The sequence below is a fragment of the Tachypleus tridentatus genome, chromosome 10 (assembly GCF_004210375.1).
Source record: "Tachypleus tridentatus isolate NWPU-2018 chromosome 10, ASM421037v1, whole genome shotgun sequence".
Taxonomy (NCBI): domain Eukaryota; kingdom Metazoa; phylum Arthropoda; class Merostomata; order Xiphosura; family Limulidae; genus Tachypleus; species Tachypleus tridentatus.
Genome location: NC_134834.1, coordinates 50,036,806 through 50,054,575, shown reverse-complemented (window position 1 = coordinate 50,054,575; position 17,770 = coordinate 50,036,806). Strand labels below are relative to the sequence as shown.

General features: G+C 34.4%; 1 protein-coding gene across 5 annotated transcripts in view; it reads left to right on the top strand.

Annotated features, from left to right (window-relative positions):
- Positions 1-17,770, top strand: part of LOC143229243 (CUB domain-containing protein 2-like) — an 83,549-nt gene that overhangs the window by 30,003 nt on the left and 35,776 nt on the right. For 4 of the 5 annotated variants that reach the window (XR_013015760.1, XM_076461297.1, XM_076461299.1 and 1 more), the window contains exons 2-3: positions 15,038-15,160; positions 16,267-16,341. Coding sequence is in view for 4 of the 5 variants with exons in the window: in XM_076461297.1 (XP_076317412.1) it covers positions 15,055-15,160; positions 16,267-16,341 (181 nt within the window). In the remaining variant the exon portion in view is untranslated. The remainder of the gene's footprint in view (positions 1-15,037; positions 15,161-16,266; positions 16,342-17,770) is intronic. The other variant, XM_076461300.1, reaches the window with a different exon arrangement.

Below are 17,770 nucleotides of genomic sequence, written 5' to 3'. Positions count from 1 at the left end.
GCCGTGGGGGCGTTAATGTAACGGTCAATCCCACTATTCGTTGGTTAAAAGAGTAGCCCCAGAGTTGGCGATGAGTAGTAATGACTAAATGCCTTTCCTCTAGTCGTTCACTGCTAAATTAGGGATGGTTAGTGCAGATAGCCCTCGAGTAGCTTTGCGCGAAATTCAAAAAACAATTACAATCTAAACATTTATTTAGATCGATATATAAAACAATCACACGATACATATATATATATGTACAGTCACCATATCATGAATTGTAGTAATCTTTTGTCTAATATACGGACAGACTTTTACCCGCTGTACAATTTTACTTGTGTATAGATAAATGCAATGAGGAAGAGAAATGACCCACTGTTTTCCTTCCCCACTCATCTCCCCCCCCAAAGGGTATTACAGTGGAAGATCGGATCTCACGCACCTCAACCCTTCATCAATCACTTAAATTCTATAACAACTTCAGACACTGTGACGTAAACTATGACAGTAAACTGAGACAGTAAAAAAAAAAAAACACAAAAAAAAAAAACTGCCGAAGCTTGACAATAGAGAATAATCTTTGTAAGTTTGTTACTGTAGTGTGTCTTGCACGATTTTATCCGGAAACAACAACAAAAAGATGTGGCAATTTAATGGGGAAAAAATGCTAATATTTATAGCCACAACTGGCAAGATCGATAGAATTTAGTTTTTGTTTTTCAATGGATGATTTCCTTAAATAGCGCAGTCATTTGGATCTGACAGAAATCTGCATTTGTTTTGCATATGAATATTTATCTTTAATTGTTTGGCTTAATCGTTTTATTTTCTGTACGACTATAACCATTTTAGTAACTCACTAGCGCCATCATTTTGGCATTGGTGTTTGTTTTTTACAAAACAGTGTCAGCGACTCACTGCGCTACACTGTGATTGACAGATTACATTGCTGTTCCCGAGAAACTTATTTTAGTGAGCATGGACGCAATTTAGAACAATGAAGGCGTGGCTTTTAAAGATTTCTGTGGTTGCTTATTTTGGCTCTTGAAAAAAAAAAAAAAATTATAGTGATATTATAGTACCATCTTGTAGCTACTAACTTTATCCTATATTCATTGTAAAAAACAAAACTTAGTCTAATAAATTTGTAAAATCAGTTTGTTGGTTTTCTGTAGGAAAATAAAATTGAGATTCTAGCTTACCTTAGACTGTTCTTGGAGAAGTGAGAGAAATAGAAAATGGTTACAGTTCCAGAAGTGGGATCTTTCAGTATATTTTTCTCATAACGTGAACTCCCAAAATTACTTAGGACTTAATACCACATTGTTTTGTAAAAAATATAACTTGATCATAAATAATGTTAATATATTTCAAATGGCCTATTTCGTTATTTATTTATTTACACTTTTTTTCCGTTAAGGCTAAGCATGGCCTGAGTGTTAGCATTAAACGTGGATTTAAATGGTCGAAGCTCAAGGCCGCAAAATGCTGATGAACACATTCTACACCGTGGGCGCTTTATAAAAGTAACACTACATGTGGTTATGGCGCTTGACTCAAATTCTGAGAGTCGCAGGCTCAAACCCCTTTTACGCTAAATATGCTCGCCCTTTCATCTGTATATACGTTACAATGTTATAGCAAATCACATTATGGTTTAGTGAAAGAGTAGCGCAAGAGTTGGTGGTGGGTGGTGACGACTAGCTGCCTTCTTTCTTGTCTTTCATTTCTAAATTAGGGACGATTATCACAAATAGGCCTCATTTAGCTTTGCGCGAAATTCAAACTAAACTAAATTAGGGATGAATACGAAAGAACGTTAGTTTCTAACCTGGCCATTTGAACTGTATGAGACACCATTCAGGTTGTAAGTACCTAATAAATTCCTGGTAAAAAATGTTGAGTTTTTTTATCTTTTATTACGTTATTTTTGGATACAAGTTGTGCTCTTTTTTTTTGCTTTTGTTCCTCTTAATCTTCTTTTGACCTTCTTTGTCAGATTTAAGTGAAACTTTTACTCTTGTTTCTTTTGTTTTTGGTTACAGAAAGAAAACAAAATGATCGATTTCAGACAAAATTGGGCCCGGCATGGCCAAGCGTGTTAAGGCCGTTCGACTCGTAATCCAAGGGTCGCGGGTTCGATTCCAGGTCGCACCAAACATGCTAGCCCTTTCAGCCGTGGGGGCGTTATAATGTGATGGTCAATCCCACTATTCCTTGGTAAAAGAGTAGCCCAAGAGTTGGCATTGAATGGTGATGACTAGTTGCCTTCCATTTAGTCTCACACTGCGAAATTAGAGACGGCTAGCGTAGATAGCCCTTGAGTAACTTAGCGCGAAATTCAAAACAAACAAACAATTAATATAAAATTCTGTCTTCCAGAAAGAATGATCCTTTCTTGTGCAGTAGGTTTGCTTTAATGCATTCCAGTAACAGGATTTGCTCGGTTATTTTTCTGGATCAGTTGTATGAAACTGTGCGTTGGACTAACACCATCTAGGTCTCGTGAGTTCTAGTCAACTGTTAGTGAAAATTATAATTACCCTGTTTTGGAGATTGCCCTGTACAACAGCAACATATCAGATAGTGACGTTAAATTTGTAGCTGTGATAACATGTCATATGGCCCAGATGTAGCCTGGTATAACTTAGCGTGCTTACTGTGAATTAAATGATTCATGATGCGTGTCACCTTGCTACAAACATTCACTCCGCAGTTTGGGAATCAGAGATTCATTAATAAGTGTGACGTGTAACAATCAAATCTCACTATTTGATCAAACCAAATTAACCCAAGAATGGGTGCTCTACTAACTGACTTTCTCTGGTCTGTTATTTCAACCTTGGTGAATATTTGCAGAAAAATTCTGTAACATGCGAACAAAAACAACATGAGCGTGGTTAGGCGTAATGTATCTTGCATATTAGGGAAGGGTATAGGTGGGACCTCTTCCCTTCTGCGAGGTTCAGCCTTTTCAGAGAAAGTTTCGAAACTGAAACCTGAAATGGTGCTTTCTGATGTTCTTTGCTTATATAATATATTTAAAATGAACCACACAGGAATCATAAAGTATTGTAAGCAATTTACGTTTTAATTACTAGCGCTTTCTAAATTTTTTAAGGGGAGAAAATAATCGGGTTAAGATTGTACATCAGAAAAAAATCGTATCTTGAATTGCAATATTATGCACCGGACGTACGTGCATATTCCAAGCTACGCCCCTGTAAGATGTCATGTGGATGGAAGGAAGTAAGAAAATGTCTGGATGGTCTATGTATAGAGTTCACGTATAGGTCATAATTATAATTTTGTGCATCGAATTTCGTCCCTTATCCAAACCATTGCATTTCAGATTTAGATGTGAATTTTCGATGTACTAGTTACATTGAAATTTAGTTATTCATTTGCCATAACGATGAACGAGAGAAAAATAGTATTTTTTTGAGATGCTGAAAATCATACTAATTAAAGTTCGGTTGTTACTGATATTTTAAACTTTAACTGTACCAAGAATTAAAACAATCAGATCAGAGACCATTAGATGATTCTAGTATAGCTGCCCTTAATTTTCTACTACTAACCAGAAATGGCCTGGCATGGCCAAGTGGTTAGAGCGCTCGACTCGTAATTGGAGGGTCGCGGGTTCGAATCCCCGTCACAACAAACATGCTCACTCTTTCAGCCGTTGGGATGTTGTAATGGCTGGCCAATCCCATTATTCGTTGGAAAAAAGAGTAGCCAAAGAGTTGGCGGTGGGCGATGATGACTAGCTACCTCTCCTGTAGTCTTATACTGCTAAAATAGGAACGGCTAGCGCAGATAGCCCTCGTGTAGCTTTGCGCGAAATTAAAAAAAAACAACAACAAACAAACAAGCAAACCAGAAATAATGCAAGTAATTACAGACCCCTTTCCATGATGTCGTAGCGCAAATCTTGAGCCTTCTACTATGCAGCCCAAAACTCTTCTTATAATTGCCATTACTAAAACTTCGAAATGTTTGAACCGAAAGAAGAAAAAAACAGAAACTAGTAGCATTTGCCACAGGTTGTTAATAAGACAAGAATATTGATTGTTTTATGAAACATCCTTCGCCGGGCATGAATGGATCCATGAAGCGTTAAAATAAAATTGACTTTACTGTATGTTTTTGAAAATTTTGAAAGGTCTGGGTCAGCGGTTCTCAATCTATGGAGCGCGAGCTTCTTTATGGTGGTTCGTGAAAAGAATGTATAATTAAGAAAATGCTACCGCATGACGTATAGATCTCATTGTGGTCCCACAAGATAAATAAAATATAAAAAATTGGTAGCTTGTGAACAAAAAGGTTTGAGAATCGCTGCATTTTCTACGTCAAAAATATTGGTATATTTTCAATTTGTGAAATTTCTTGCTAAGTATACACATAAACATTAACCATAAATAACAAGAGAAAGAGCAAAAAATTCCGAAATTCAATCTAAGCTTTTGACTGAGTTGTTACTGTTTTGGTGCAAAGCTGCACAGTGAGCTATCAATCTCTGGACATTATGGGAATTTAACCTTGGATTTTCATCTTTTAAGTCCGTAAACTTAAAAACAAAGACTGGAAAGAATAAAAAATAAAATTTTACACAATGTTACGTATTATAATTTATCTCAGACGAGTCTCCAGTTTATTATGTTACGTACGTTATGTATTACGATTTCAAATAGCCGGAAGTTTGAATTTGAACATAAAAGTTAATTAAATGTTAACATATATCAAATTTATTATATTTGCCAACAAGATTGATAGACAGTTTTCTTTCTTAACACAAATATATTTTAATATATAAACAATAATACAGTATATAATACTGGGTGGTATAAATAGTTATTAAAAATACTGGTTTATGTGTAAGAGTTTTACAAAGTATACTAAGTCTATATCTGGTCTAGAACTGAACATTTTATCGACGGTCCATGTCCACGACGAGCAAATTAACGACCTTGGCTGGCTTCACGTCGCTTACAAGTTGACTTTTTACCGACCAATATATTTAATGTACTCGTAGGAATACTAATGTCAGGAGGTTAATTCACTGAATTTGAACGGATTGTAATGTTCGACATCAATAAATGTTTCAAGTCAAATATCCGTAGTTTTCCGATTAATAAGCGTTAACCACAATTATAGCTTCCAAAACTTATAGTATATTGACTGTAGTTGACCAAAAATGTTATTTATTGTATCTTGGCGCTTCGATTTATAATCTTTTAGGCGAGGTTCTAGAACGTACAGTTGGCAACAATACTGGCAATCACATTATTGATTTTTACGTTATAGAATATTTTACAAATTTAGAGAACAGGTGGGACGTACGCAATACACATTTAACAATATACGTCACATTCATCAAACAGAAACAAACGCAGATAATAAAATAAACGTATATCGGTAAATCTAATACAACATATACAACTAAAATTCATGAGTTTAAAATAACAGAAGATATCACCTTATTCGAAAAGTCCAAGTTAAATGCATTAGGAAATGTTAGTATATGTGTTTCTTTTTTTACTTTCCTTTTAGTTGAATAAATTCACTTGTCTGAACTTAGAGGAAAAAAATACTTACCATGCCTTACTATTACGTCCATCATTTTTACCCTCGGTGTGGATTTCTGTACGTAGTGATGGGAGCTACTAGGGGAGGTTCTATTCTTTCAGTTTACCCCCTCTGTGTTCTAAATGTCCAAACACGTGTTTGCTGTGCATGGTGACTGGTGAAGGAGAGGAGAAGATCCTGGTGGTTGAGGGGTCCAACCCAAACACACCACTTTAGCCTTGAATTCCTGTAGATGGGTGGCCTTTGGGTGTCCCCCCCCCTTGTGTTAATCGGCTGGTCCACTTGGGCTAGAGTCAACCAACTTACCAGTGTTGGGTGTCCTCAACAGGTGTTGTGGACATTGTATCTGATGCTAGTGTTTAGGTATAGTGCTCATGAAATCCTGGTGTGTTTGTTTGGCATTGTAGTGCATCCCCTCGTAGGGCTCCATGGTGGGTGGGGTCAGTGGGCACCAAAATATTCTTTTTTATTATGGATCCTCCAAATAAAAACTTAAAATAGTGAAAAAAACAGTCCATAGGTAAACAACTACGTTTTGAATATTCTGAGCTGCAGTCTTCAACATCTGTAACACCTGTACCTCATCTTCTTATACTACATTTACTTTCAGACAAACCTTTAAGGCAGATGTCTCCCTTTTTCATTCAGAAGAGACTAGATGGACTTACTTGCTCTCCAAATTCAGTAAAGAAACTGCGATCTGATGACATATTGGTGGAAACTTCCACATCTCAACACAGTGAACTCCTCTTACATTCAAGAGCATCACCTATACTCTAGGTGAAAACGTTTGTTGGGTATCTAGCACTTCTGTTTTTTCCTCCACCTTCTTAGCCATCAAGACTCGAGCACAGTGATCACCTCTTTCCTTTCGAGCTGATTGTCCCTATGACTATAATCGTCCCTTTACACTGGTGAAACTTAAATTGGCCATTTTTCTGGCAGTACATTGGCTGGACCTGATGATGTACACTATGAAATACTGTGCCATCTATCTCTTGCTGTTCTTCTGATTGTTTCTAACCAGATCTGGCAGGATAATGTTTTTTCTGATGCCTGGTACCAGGCTATTATCCTATATCTTGTATCAATATTCTTTGACATTGAAAAGGCTTATGATACAACATGGAGGAATGGCATTTTGTGAGACCTCCATGTATATGGGTTACATCACCATTTGCCCGTTTTTATCAAAATATTTTAATGAACAGGCGAATCTAAGTTCGTGTGGGTTCGACACTTTCCCATTCTTTTCTACAGGAACTCAGGGCTGTTTTGAATGTCACACTTTTCAGTTTAAATATTAATTTGCATACGGGCTCTGTGTTGACGACTTTCACATCTTGTGTCAGTTGTAAAACATGAGGTATATTGAATGCCAGTTACAGACTGCTCCCAATCTTTTACTGAAGGGACCACAGCAAACGGCTTTAACTTCTCTCTCTCTAAAATCATTTTCATGTACCTCTGCTGCCAACAGGGTATTCACTCTGATCCTGAACCCCATATTGGTGAAGTTGTGCTATGTGTGGTCCCTGAGACAAAGTTCTTGGGGTTTAAATTTGACTGTAAGCTGACCTTTATACTACACATAAAGCAGCTACAGGTCAAATGTACAAGAGCACTGAACATCCTCTGTATCCTCTCTTCCACCATTTGGGGAGCAGATTGATATTCTATGCTAAAGATATATCGTGCTCTTATTTGATTGAAACTTGACTATGGATCACTGGTCTATGCCTCTGCCAGGAACTCGTCCTTAAAAATGCTGGACCCCACTCAATATCAAGGGCTTCAGTTTTGCATCGGAGCTTTCTGCACTTCCTCAGGTCAGAGCTTATACACAGAGTATAAGTATGCTTATACATGCATCTTCTTTGCACCTCTGCTCTTTGCAACTGTCTTTACTGTATGCTTCAAAACTTCATTCCTAAACAAAGCATCCCACCTGGGGTTGTGTTTCCCTCCTTGGTGGGCCATACTTTTTCAGAACAGAGGAGCTGTCATTGCTCCTTTTGGCTTTCATATCCAGGCACAGTTGGATGAATTGGGTCTATCCTTGGATAACATTGCTATATCTACTGGTTAGACCATCTCATCATGGCTTATTACAGTCCTCAAATGTGGCTTATCTTTAAGTCATTTGAGAAAAGCAGACACTCCCAATTGGAAATACTGTTTGTTATTTGCTAAACATCTTTCAAACCATCTTTTCATTCCTAGTTATACAGATGGTTTAAAATCAGGTGATTGTGTGGGCTCTGCCATTGTTTGTTGTGGATTGGTGGTTACACACAGTATCTCCTCTACAGCTTCTGTGTTCACTGCTGAACTGTATGCCATTTTTCTTGCCCTGGACCACATAGAAGCTAAGCAGTACTCAAATTGCACTATTTATACTGACTCACTTCGTTCTCTACTGGGCCTGGAATCGCTTCACGTAAGTTCATACCCTGTTCTCGCCGATATTCAAAACCGACTCTCCCATTTCTGTTTAACATCTGCTTCTATCCAATTTTTCTGGATGCCGTGCCACGTTGGTATTCACAGGAACTGTCTCGCTGACACCACAGCTAAATCTATCTGCTCTGGCATTATCACTGCTGTGCCTGTTCCATACATGGACTATGGTCCTGTATTCAAGGCTTGGCTCCGTGCCAGTTGGAAGTCGACTTGGAGTGAACAACGTGAAAACAAGCGTTTCCAAATAAAACTTTGTATTAGACTTTGGCTGTCCTTGTTCCGTAAGGATCAGAAAGAGGAAGTTGTTCTAACTTAACTACTCATCGTTTTCTTTTATCTCGGACTGATGCACCAGTGTGTTGTCTGTATAACACTCGGGTCACAATAAGCCACATTTTACTGTCTTGCTGTCATTATGACTTTCAATAACGGCACCATTTTAAACATGTTTTGTCTCAAGGTTTGTCCATAATGTAAGACAATGTTATTGGCAATGGTGACACTGTCCACCTTGGTAATGTTTTTAGTTTTTTTAAGGCCATTAATCTTTTCAATGCTATTTAAGTTTTTTTATTTATATATTAGACCTTTTTAATGTTATTCCCTTTTAAGAATTGAAGTGCATCTTGTTCGATTTGAAATTTGAAAATGGCCGTTATGTCAAATAACTTCAAACCAGGACTGGAAAGGCCAGCTTCAGGTGATTAATGGTGGTTTTTGAACTTACCTGTTAGTCTTCCTGGCGAGTTATGATAATTACAATTATGCTACAGAAAGTCCTTTAAAACTTGTATTACTGTAGTTTTTCTCTTACCACTGTAAACTAGATATAAAATTTGGATTTAATGTTATTTATGTTTTTAATTGAAAAATTAAACTTTGTTTTGTTTTATCTTAATTTCCTATTCAACACCTAGGATATCCTACTTTATTATTTTGGAACACTATCTAAACAGTTAAAACAATTAGTGGAAACTTTCAAGAAGGGAACTTGTGTCTGAGTAGATTTAATCAAACACTGAGAGTTTTACCTTGAAAATTAGCCCGATTTTGTATATTTCCGTACAGGCCCAGCATGGCCAAGTGGGTTAAGGTATTTGACTCGTAATCTGAAGGTTGCGGGTTTGAATCCCCATTGCACCAAACATGCTTGCCCTTTCAGCTGTGGGGCATTATATGTAATGGTCAATCTCACTATTTGATAGTAAAAGAGAGTTGTATCTAAAATACACACCAGATTCACAAAATGTTATGCACTAAATATAATCTAATATGAAATAGCAAAGAAAAAGGTGCAAATATAGTGAATAAGTAAAACATAGTTTTTACTTCTTACAAATTACATTGTGGTTACTGAGACTTTCACAAACCTGAATGGTTTTTATTTTGATTTTATATAGTCTCTTTGAGTGCTGGGACTGGATAAAGTAAATATTCTCAAGATGAAACTGAGAGAAGGAATCATAATAATACCACACTTTCAAGTCAGGCAAAAGTCTTAATGAATTATATCAAAATCCTAGATTGCCTAGGCCAACAGAAGTTTGTACTGTACATTCCTAAATGAGGTACACCAAACATGTATAAAATATCTGTACCACTCCATGAAATGATTACAACCTCTTTTAAGAAAGGTATAACACAGAAACAGAATAACCATTGTGGTTTGCTTAGACTAGAGGTTTAATACAAGTTCACAATATTTCTACACTATATTTACAAATAATCAAATGCAGAACACCTACAGTAATTATGAAACATTATCAGTATATATCTAAAAAGGATATTTATTATTTATGTAACAGAAAAATATTATAGTTATTCTGCAATTCTACTTATATTTTATAACATAAAATCCTAATTATGTAACCATAAGTATGGTGAAGAATAAGATGAGAGGTTAGACCTTATAATACATGACACCTCTTCCTCAAAATTTAGACAGAAGGACAGAATGAGGTTTTTTAATTTATTACTTCTTTTTCCCAAATACATACTTATGCTGTAGGATAGATTAGGTGGTTATATCTTATATAACTTTTATTCTCCAAAAGGTGCATGCACAGTGAGAAATATTATGAGTAGCTATGTCTTGTATAATTTCTGTTCTCAAAACCTTTGCCTCTTGAAGGCACAGTAGTATGTCTGTGGACTTACAGTGCTAGAAATGGGGTTTCAATAGTCATGGTGGGCATAGCACTGTGTAGCTTTGTGCTTAATTTCAAACAAATAAATAAATCAAATTCTTAGTGTGAGGAGTATAGGTACACTGAGGGATAGAATGAGTTATTATATCTTATGATATAATATGTGATTTATTATATCTTATGATATATAACTTGTGTTCCTAAAGCTGTGGGTAGGCTGAAAAAGAGAGTGTGACTTTGGGTAATATTTTGTGTGTACTCTTATACTAAAATCTTTAAAATTAAATACACTAGGAAAACGATGTGTGGATATATTATATATAACTTCTTTTCTGTAGTCCACTGATATACTTAAGGATAGAATGTGTGGTAGCTTCTTATAGCAATAATATAAAACTTATTGTGCAAGCTTCCCAGAGTCGTACATACTGAATAATACATATTTGCTTGACTGACATTCACTGATAGGCCTGGGCTGTCAGTACTACAATAGACGTCAACAGAACAATTTCACCCAATCTCTTACCTATAATACTCTTCATAGCCTTAATGCTGTATCATTGAAACACAAGCTCCATTTTCACAAAGCAGAACATACTAATTATTTGACACTTTAATAGAAAAACTGATTAACATGTTTGCCAACTCAATAAGTTATTTCTGTAACTGACTTGTATATTAATCATCAGATTTAGTCTAACTTGCACTTTATATCATTCATATAATTTTCTTCACCTTAAATCACGTGATTATGTAATATGGAAGTTTCCTGTAGAAACCAGTAATACAAATGTCTAAAATAATAACAAATAAACAACATATATTGGTTTCTCCTTGGATTGTGAAGTCCTCTGAACAATCCTATTACACAACAAATAGTATAGTACATTAAACTTAAGTGTATGTAATTACAATTTATGTAACTCTTGATATTTAACACCATTAATATCCATATATAATGAAATTACAATAATTAAGCCATTAATTGAATTAGTAAATCAATTTGTAATGTAATCAAAGAACAATCAAAAAGGAGTCTACTGGAGGCTCCATCCCTGGCAATACTCTGAAAGCAATCTCAGCTAGTTCCTTGTGCTCTGTCCAACAGATAGACTTGCCATGCAGGACTCTAGATTATCTTTTTATACTACTAGTCAATTCACACTGATAGCTGTGATAGCTTACTAGTCCAGGCACGTTACAGGAGTCTTTTGTGAAAAAACCAATATGTACACCAAACACTGTATACTTTTTTAAGACTTTTAATCTACAGAAACAATTACAAAACCATTAAAATGTTTAAAAGCTAAGTAATTAGTAAATACTGTTTAAAATATTTAATATATAAATAAGTATATTAAACACTGTTAGCATAATTTATTACAATTTACAGCTTTTTCAGTAAGATTAGTTTTTAGAACAGGTATGATGTTTCGACCACTGACTTGATAGGGTTAGCTTGTTTCATTATAACACACAATAGTAAGTTTCCTAAAGTGTTTTTCATCTTCAGTCATCATCATTATATAACTATTTGCTCATATTTCTGTGCTTGTACTTCAGTGTATCTCACTTCTCTTTATTACATTCAATTATTTGAGGCTTTTAAAATATCCAGCAGTTTTCTGACTAATGGAATGTAATAGACAATCAAATGGATAACTGTTGGTGTGGACCACCTGTCTTTCAGGATTCTGTTCTGTTGCACTTTAGATTGAATGTCCTCATTATTTTGTGCTTCTGTCTGTTTTCTCATTCAAAGTCCAGTCTTTGTGTAATTGTTATGTGGTGCACAAGTATTTTCTGTTCAAAGATTGTAAAACTTTGTGAAGCTGATCTAATATCACACCTGTGTTTCTATATAAAGTTTGTTTCCAATGCATATTCTTTTTAACTGTCAATTATCCATACATTTTATTTCTTATATAAACTTCCTGCAGTAAGAACAACTCTCAACTTTCCATTAGTTGGAACTCTATAGGCATTTGCTGTTTATATCAGTCAATTTTTCTACTTAAACCTTGTTAGAAATTTCCTCACTTTAATAACCAGATCAGGTAGAATAAGTCAGTGTAGACCAAGTATCAATCATTAGGGTGGTACTCACTCCAGGAACCTTTGTTTCTATATGTTGAATGCTCTGAGCCTACTCACACTGGGTTTCATTGCCTGGGGACTTTGAACTAGTTGGCTGATTGTTTCCAAACCAGACAGGATTCTTCCTAAATAGTGGTCACTCCATCCTCAAGTCTTTCATTTAATCTGTTCCTGGTTGTCATGCTAGTGATTGATGACTTCACTGCTTCTCTCAGTGTCAAACTACTCCTCTTCTGGTCCTTGGTACTTCATCCATCTGCTTCAGCTTTGGATGGCTTCAGCAATGACTATTCTCATCTTTCTATCTTTCTTCCATGTGTCTTGACTTTCTTTTATGATAATCTTTTTAGACTCTTGTTGTTAGCCCTATTTTGGTTGGCTTTACTTCATTTACTCTTCTCCTCCAAATGTTATTCAGTGCACTTCTTCCTCTGAATCAGCCCTGGTTACTCTTGCTACAACCTCATACATCTTTCTTTCATCCAGAAGAGCTGTCCTTCATTTTCGTGTGTGACATTTGTTTCGTTCCTTGTTTATCCATCAGTTTTCTCTGAACGTGTAGTATTTCTGTTATACTGTTTGTGTTGTTCCCCTCTACTCTTCTTGTCTATTTTTGTTGATCCATTTGGCACTATTTTGCACTATCTGTTAATTCATAATCTTTTGGTATTTAATGACAAGAATGGTGGGAATAGGGAAGAGTCTTCCCTTTAAGTTCTGTGGCTGCACAACAACCAATCACATGCCATACACTTCAGTATTTCAGCCATGCAAATCCTCAGTAATGATGAGTAGTCTCAACATGTTGATCTTCAGTAATGATGAGTAGTTTCAACATGTTGATAGCCTAATTGACTCTGGCAGTTGATAGGCCTAAATACTCAAATAACCAGTTGGTAACATTGCATGGTGGCTTAATAATCCAATAGAGTTGAAGCTCTAAAACTAACCTCCCTCCCTAAAAAAAATGGTAGTACACATTTGCACATTGCCTTTATTAATACACATGAAATAATTTATTCCTCACATGGACTGAAACAATTAGAGGGAACATTGGTCACAAATATAAATACATAGTATAAAAGTCATCTTCAGCTAAGACAGTTGTATTTTTACAACAGGGTGGTTGACCTCTGGTATGGGTTGCATTGATATGTGAATGATATAGTAAAGTTAAGGAAGTTTAAGAGAAGACTTGATAAGTATTTGAAATAAAAGGGTTGTTTTTGAGTTTTTGTTTGTTTTCTTTTAAAGTTAGGTTATTGAATGTGGTGACCCAGGTGGACCAGCAATGGATTTGTTGTCCTTATATTTTAGGTTATGGTATAATGGGGCCCAAGCTTACTTATGCAAAAGGTCCATAAAAATAAAATAAGAGTTGCTGTATGTTATGATGTAACTTCACATTCTTAACTTAATCAGTACACTTATTCCACAAGCAAAATTTTACTGAGTAGTATAATATAATTTTCTGTTTTCCAAGTGATCAAGCCTGGTTAGGATATTTAACTCATATGCTGAGGGTTGCAGTTTCGAATCTCAGTCCAATCAAACATGCTCGCTCTTTCATCCATGGGGGCATTATTATGGGACAGTCAATACCACTATTCATTGGTAAAAGAGTAGCCCAAGAGTTGGCAGTGGGTGGTGATTAGCTGTCTTTTCTCTAGGTTATCACCACTAAATTAAAGATGACTCATGCAGATAGCCCTCATGTAGCTTTGCATGAAATTCAAAATAAACCAAACTAAGTGATCAAAATGCTGAGTGACAAATGATTTTTCTTGTATTTAATTTGTATTTCTCATAGAGTTGTATACATTGTAGTGTATAATATTTTTCTATTGACCAAGGTATGCTGAAGGGCAGGTTGAGTAAGCAACTTTTATAATATCAACTCTATTTCTCTGTTTATATTCTCAGGGATAATATGAGCAGTTATATCTAATAATTCCTGTTTATTTTGCTTGTGATGATAACTTTATTGAGAAATTGCACAAGTCAGCATGCAAGGAGAAGGATAAGTTGTTTTAAGTAACTGTTATCTCCTCAACACAGGTATGCTGAAAATAGGAGGAGTATATTATAGTATATAATGGCCCACATTATTTCTTAAATAAGTTGAGGGATAGGGCGGTGGCCTAGAGGACGAGAATTTTAATTGGCTACAAGTAGTTGGCACAAAACTAAATATTTACTAAAGAAGATGTTTTATCTAATAAGTACTAGAGTATATTTATACTGAAATAAGCTTGACTGTTTCCACATCCATTTTATCTAAATCTACTGAAGCCTCTGTATACTCACTTGTGCAGTTTTTCTCACTTTAAGATAAATATTTCTACTGTGCATCAATTATTTTAATGTAAATACCATATTTAAATAATTTCAGAATTTGGTATGTTATTTAATTTTAGCACATGTGATAAAGATTAGTGAAAGGTGTCTGTCTATTGTACATAAGACAAAGTACATAAACTGGTTGATTTGTATTTTAGGAGTAAAACTGTTTTATTTTGAATCATATTTTGTGTCCAGTCCATTTATTTGTAGTACAAATTCAGTTAGTTTTAACAATATCACTGTGTAAGAGAGATTTTCGGTTTTCCTGTTGTGTAGTGTATTTACCCTAGATTGCTGTTACAGAAATTAGTTTAACTGAGGATATCACAGTGGCACATGCATGAAAATAAAATATTTCAACTTTTTCTTCAAAATTAAATATATATATTTGACCATAAATTCTAACTTTTTCAAAGCTACTAGGAGCGTGAAAATGCCTGACACTTTCCGGCAGGAGCCCGAGTCAAATGGTGCTGTAATTTGGTGTTTATACCATCTAATGTCCATGATTCTTATGGTTCCCTATCTCATTGCAAGTGGTGAGTGATGATGTTGACTGTGTTTATTTAAGGAAAAAAAATTGTTAAATGTTCCTTCAGATTACTTTTTTACTTAGCTTCAGTAAGTTAAACAAACCTTAAAAGATAGAATGCTTAGAAAACTAACTTTGAGAGAGAACATTGAGCCAAATTATGTGTGTTGGTGTTTCCATTATTAATGCCACATTTTGGTGAACAAAAAAAAACTTATGTTTTAAAGATTATCACAACTCATAAGAAACTGATTGAAGTTGAAGTGGATCTGAAGTAGTGGATTTAAACTGTCATGCCTAGTTTCAAAAGTTTGATAGATGCATTACATTGGAGCTACCAAGATTTATTAATATTCTTAATCTATTATCAGTAGAATATTCTCATTATCACTTCCTGGTAAAATAATAAAAAAAGCTTTGAGTGGAATGAATACTTTAAAAATAATCTCAAAATTTCAAACCTTTATTTTGAAATATATTTTTCAGTTCTTGTGAAATGTATTTTCAGGCAGCATAATACTATTTTCAGCAAAATTCTACCAACAATTTTTTTTGTTTCAATAAGTTCAGAACAAAAGATAGTTTACTAATATTGATGCATTTTGTAAAACGTAGTGAGTGTAAGAACTTTTTAGCTAATTTAAAAAAAAGTTTTTTTCTTATGTTGGCGAAACTTACTAAACCCATATCTGGTTTCTTTTTAAGTTGACTTACCTAAAATTACATAAATAATGAAGTGAAACTGTTCTCTTATAACTGGTAAACATTCTATGTATAAGATACTCTATACCTCGAACACTATAGAACACTTTTATGAAAACTAAGTTTATTTTAAATGAACACATTGGATATGTTCTACCAGTATCATGTTTTTGTTCAAGGAACTGTAACTTTTAAATGTGCATAGTTGTTATTCTTGCTCTTTATTGTGTACAGGAAATTGAGAAATGGTTATAAATGGTGTTTAAATTTGAATGTGTAGGTTAGTGTTTTTCATCTTGTAGAAGTAAGCATGTTTATAAAACACAAAGCCTAAAATTCTAAAAGCATGATTGAAATGCTTTAATAATCCTGATTGAAACAACTCATTTTTTCCTCCTTCCTTTTTCACAGTGTCTGGGTCAGCTTCAAACAGTGTGGGTGTGCATCACAGCCTCTTCACCCATCCTCCACCCACAAGAGCCCCGAGTATGTCCTTAAACTCTTTGTGTTTGTCTTCTTCTGTTTAATGTCAGATTTATGCTACTCAGCTGCAGCTCTCCTGTGTATAAAATGTTTCTTTGTACAACTAGTGTAAACTGTTTTGTGGCTTGCATGCTTAGTAATGTACTGTTTCAAACTCTTTGGAGATTACTGGATGTCTAGAAAGTTTTGTAGCTTATACATATATCTGTTCACACATTAAACAACTACAAATAGTATGCATGACTGAATAGTAAGAAATATTTGGAAAGAAAGAAGCAATGCATTTTTTTTTCTTGTTGGAATATCTTCAAATTCCAAATAACATTGGCTTAAATTTTTTTGTGGGATAATATATGAAAGAATTGTAGTTACAGTATACTAGGTAAATTGTTTAGAGAAAGACTACATATCTTAAAGTTCAGATAGAAATAAAGTAGTCCTTAAATCAGTTCATAAAATTGACAATATTTATCTTACATGTTGTATTGTGCAAATGTATGTTTAAAATACAATGACAGTATTAGTTGAATAGTGTTGATATTAGATTGGGTAACAGTCTATACAGAAGGATGCTTACAAGATCAAGTAAAAAGTGTAATATTTATATAATATAGTAATATTAACTTATGAAACATCCTTGTGAAGCATGGTGTAAATATTAGATGATATTAAATCGTGTATGATATAAGGGGATAAGATACTTTTTAAAAATGAAATAGCAGTTAATAAAAAAATTGTGTTTTGAATGACAAAATAAATTTTGCATAGCAAGTGTAAAGCTCACACATTTAAATGCAGTTGACATAATTATCTATTTGTTTGACAAAGACCTGAAAGTTACCATTTTATTCCCATCTCAGCATGGTAAGTTGATCACAGTTTGAGATTCAGTGGTGTTATTCAGCTTCAGTTTCATCTTTTCTCCTCAGCATCAGTTAATCTTTCATTGAACATATTATTTTAAAGTGTTTGGTGCTAAGTTTTGTATTATATTTGTTTCAAAGTACAGAAGGCTTTTTATCATGGCAGGACATCAGGTAATACTTATTAGTTTCTGAGATTATGTAGGTGACAGCAAAATACTCTAGTGATACAGAAGTGACACAAACTCTTATTTTTTTTAATATTATTGTTAAGTTTGTTTCATTAAAACAGCTCATGCACATAAATAAAAAAATATTATAATTTACTGAAAATAAGATACATCTGTTAAACATAAATTGATTTTATTAAAGAATATTGTTAGAAAAAGTATTGTTTTGTAGCCTGAACTAAAACCAGTTTGAAGGTTTAGAAAATCCTATGACAAAGACAAATCTTTGCCATTTTTTGCAATGTTGTTCACAATATATAACCAAAATTGATCACTTCTAGAATTGGTAAGATAAATATTAATTAAGTTGAAACTGATTACATATATAAAATACAACAT